Source organism: Geospiza fortis, unplaced genomic scaffold, assembly GCF_000277835.1.
Source record: "Geospiza fortis unplaced genomic scaffold, GeoFor_1.0 scaffold527, whole genome shotgun sequence".
In the NCBI taxonomy this organism is placed as follows: Eukaryota; Metazoa; Chordata; class Aves; order Passeriformes; family Thraupidae; genus Geospiza; species Geospiza fortis.
Genome location: NW_005054757.1, coordinates 76,005 through 79,569, shown reverse-complemented (window position 1 = coordinate 79,569; position 3,565 = coordinate 76,005). Strand labels below are relative to the sequence as shown.

Genomic DNA, 3,565 nt, shown 5'->3' with positions numbered 1-3,565 from the left:
GTACTACCCCTTCCTCCCGCCCGCCGTCTACGGGGTGGCCCCCGTGGTGGCAGCCGTGGCGGCCGCGTTCCTGCCCGAGACCCTCAACACGCCCCTGCCCGACACCATCGAGGAGGTGGAGAACAGGTGGGGACAGGGAGGGGACAGGTGATGGATGGATGGATGGATGGATGGATGGATGGATGGATGGATGGATGGATGGATGGATGATGATTGGGTGATGCATGGATGATGGACAATGGATGGTTGAGCGATGGATGATGCATGCATGGTTGCATGGACAGTGGATGGATGATGGACAATGCTGTGCAGTGGATGGATGATGGGTGGTTGGATGATGGACAGTGATGGACAACCCACGAAGAGGTTCAGGGTCAAGGGGCCCCTGGCTGCACTGAGAGACAGGTGGATGGGGATGTTGGCAGAAGAATGAGCTCTGTGATTGACTGAATGCTCGGCCTGGGCCACTCTCACTGCACCATGACCCTCCTCCTCCTCCTCCTCCCTGCAGGACCAAGCAGAAGCCAGCAGGTGACCCCAAGGAGAAGATCGCGCTCCAGCCCCAGGACGGGCCCCCCCCGAAGGAGGCCTGAGGGACCCTGGGGTGGGCACAGCCCCCCAGCCCAGGGGTCCCCACAGCTGGAGGGGGAGACCTGGGTCATGTCCGGTGACCTCCTGTTGGGGCAGGGGCATCTGGGCAGGAATAAAGCAGCTCTGGTGGGGACATGTCTCGGGGTCTTATCTGTGCCCCCCTGGGTCACCCCCGACAGCCACGTCCGAGGCCACGTCCCATGGGACAACGCCCAAGAGTGTCCCTGAGGTCACTTCCAATGAGGGGACAACTCAGGACCCCTTTTTTGGAGGTCATCTCCACAGGAGGGCACCCCACAGCCTTGTCCATTGATGAGGCGTCACCTAAACCCCCCATTTTTAGTGACACCTCAGAACCCCGTCCAATAGGACGCTGCCCAGGAACCGTGTCCCCAAAGTCCCCTCAGATAAGGTGGCACCAAGAACACCACGCTGGCCGTCACCTCCAACAAGACCATGCCCGGTGACCCCGAACCAACTCTTCTCCTGGTACAGGTGTCCCCCAAATCCCAGAGAAGCTGGAGAAGCACCACCCAAATCCCACCCTGCCCCCAATGCCCCTTCCCCGATTTCCGTCCCCCGAGGCCACCCCGGCCCTTGCTCCCATTTCAGACGTGTCCCTTGGCCCCATCAACTCCCCATCAAAAATTAACCCCCGGCGGGGAATGTGCTGACCCAGGCAGGGCCACCTCCGTCAGCACCTTTCGGTCGCCTTTTGACCACTGAAATCGCTACAATTTAACCCAAAGGTGCCACCGAAGGCCGGACATTGGTCCATGCCAGGAGACCTCCTCTCCCTGCGGTGCCCACCCTGGTGCCACCCAACCTCCTGGACAGCCCCTCTCCAAAACCTGACTTTTCCCTTCAAAAAAGCATTGCTGTGAAATAATAATTAAAATAAATGAGTTATTCCTTGTCTTCCTGCCCCAAATCGCTCCAGTTTTGCCCCACTTTGGGGGACTTTTGCCCCGAAAACACCTTTTTTTTTACCCCTGGACACCTTTGCGCTGCACTTTTGCCTTCTCCTGCTGGAAAACCACCAAAAACCCCCCGGAGATGTCAAACATTAACCCAACCCACCCTCGGGTCGGGTTATATAGGAGACCACCCCAGGGTGCTGCTGGAGGGAAGTCACCGCGTGGCACGGGGAGGCATTTTTGGGGCGAAACCCCCGAAATCCGGGGCTCTGCATGGCTGTGGGGCGCTGCCCGGCCCCGGTGGTGGTGGCGAGATGGCTTTCGCCAGCCTCCTGGAGCACGTGGGGGGCATGGGGCGCTTCCAGGTGCTCTCGGTGCTGCTCCTGTCCCTGCCCGTGCTGGGTGCCGCCCGCGCCCGGAGGCCAACGCCAGCGGCCTCGACCCCGAGGCCCTGCTGAGGGTCTGGGTCCCGCACGGGGAGCGGTGCCGGCGCTTTGTGACGCCCCAGTGGTGGCTTTTGGAGGCCAACGGCTCGGAGCCCACCAACAGCTCCTGGCCGGAGACGGAGCCGTGTGGGGATGGTTGGACCTATGACCGCAGCGTCTTCACCAGCACCATCATCACGGGGGTGGGATGGTGGTGGGGGGGTTTTGGGGGGGTCTGGTGGGCTTCTCACCCAATCCTGTGGGTGGGTCCCACTTGGAGGCACCAATGATGGGTCTGCTGCCAACACAGCATTGACCACTCCCAACTGGAGCATCTTCCCTGCTCAACCTTTGGTGGAGATGTCAACACCAGGAAGCCCCAGGAGGGGAAGGGAGGGATGGGGAGGTGGTGGCCATCCACAAGGGGTCACAAAGGGGTCACAAGGGGTCACAAGGGGGTCACAGGACCCTTGGATGGACCTTCCAACCACGGCAATGCCAGCAAGGGTGGCCAAGCATTCATTGTCACCTTCCCATTGGCCATTCATTGACCTCACCGGCCACCACCGGGTGGTTTTGGGGTTTGGGAGGCCGGAGGGGACCCTGACCTCTGTCCCACGCCGTGTCCTCGTCCCTCGGCAGTGGGACCTGGTGTGCAGCTCCCGGGGGCTCAAGCAGCTGGCACAGTCGCTCTACATGGCCGGAGTCCTGGTGGGCGGCATCTTCGGGGGGCTCTCGGACAGGTGAGGGGGGTCCTGGCAGATGGGGTGGCACCGGGGGGGTCCTCTCACCTTCTCTGCCTCCTCTTCATTCCCTCCTCCTCTTCCTCACCCTCTTTTTCTTCCTCGTCCCCTTTTTCTCCTCACCCCCCTCCCTCTTCCTCACCTTCCTCAGCCTCTTCCCCCTCTTCACCCTCTTCCTCACCCCTCTTTTCTCCTCTTCACCTCCTCTTCCTCCCCCTGCCCCCTTCTTCATCCTTCTTGTCTCTTCCTCCTCCCCTTCTCTTCCTCCTCCTCCTCTATCCCCATTTCTTCATCCTCACCGCCTGCTCCTCCTCCTCCTCGTCCCCACCCAGGTTCGGCCGCCGCTCAGTGCTCACCTGGTGCTACCTGCAGATGGCCGCCATGAGCACCTGCTCGTCCTTCGCGCCCACCTTCACCGTGTACTGCCTGTTCCGCTTCCTGACGGGCATGGCCTTCTCGGGCATCATCCTCAACAGCGTCTCCCTCTGTACGTCACCCCTGGCACCTGCCCTGGGCGCCCACCTGGGTGGGCTTCGTGTCCCCTCTGAACCTGACCACCATCCCAGTGGTGTCCGTGTCCTTCAGGCATCATCCTGGGGGTCTCCATGTCCCCTGGCCACCATCCTGGGGGACTCCCTGTCCCCTGGGCACCATCCTGGTGGTCTCCATGTCCCCTGGGCACCATCCTGGTGGTCTCCATGTCCCCTGACCACCATCCCCATGGTCTCCCCGTCCCCTGGGGTGCCGGTGGGCACTCCCAGGTGGTCCCCACGTGCTGTGTCCCGCAGCTCTGGAGTGGATGCCGACGCACATGCGGGCGCTGGTGGGCACCTTCATGGGGTACTGCTACACCACCGGGCAGTTCCTGCTGGCCGGCGTGCCTTCGCCG

General features: G+C 62.0%; 2 protein-coding genes across 2 annotated transcripts in view; both read left to right on the top strand.

The window, feature by feature from the left end:
* The window catches only part of LOC102044327 (solute carrier family 22 member 6-A-like), a 3,769-nt gene extending 3,176 nt beyond the window's left edge, over window positions 1-593 (top strand). The window contains exons 9-10 of the mRNA XM_031065395.1: window positions 1-126; window positions 512-593. Of these exons, the coding sequence (XP_030921255.1) occupies window positions 1-126; window positions 512-593 (208 nt within the window). The remainder of the gene's footprint in view (window positions 127-511) is intronic.
* Window positions 594-1,822: 1,229 nt separating this feature from the next.
* LOC115949088 (solute carrier family 22 member 6-B-like) overlaps window positions 1,823-3,565 on the top strand; it is a 14,921-nt gene continuing 13,178 nt past the window's right edge. Inside the window, 5 exon segments of the mRNA XM_031065394.1 lie at window positions 1,823-1,907; window positions 1,910-2,136; window positions 2,576-2,676; window positions 3,009-3,163; window positions 3,465-3,561. Of these exon segments, the coding sequence (XP_030921254.1) occupies window positions 1,823-1,907; window positions 1,910-2,136; window positions 2,576-2,676; window positions 3,009-3,163; window positions 3,465-3,561 (665 nt within the window).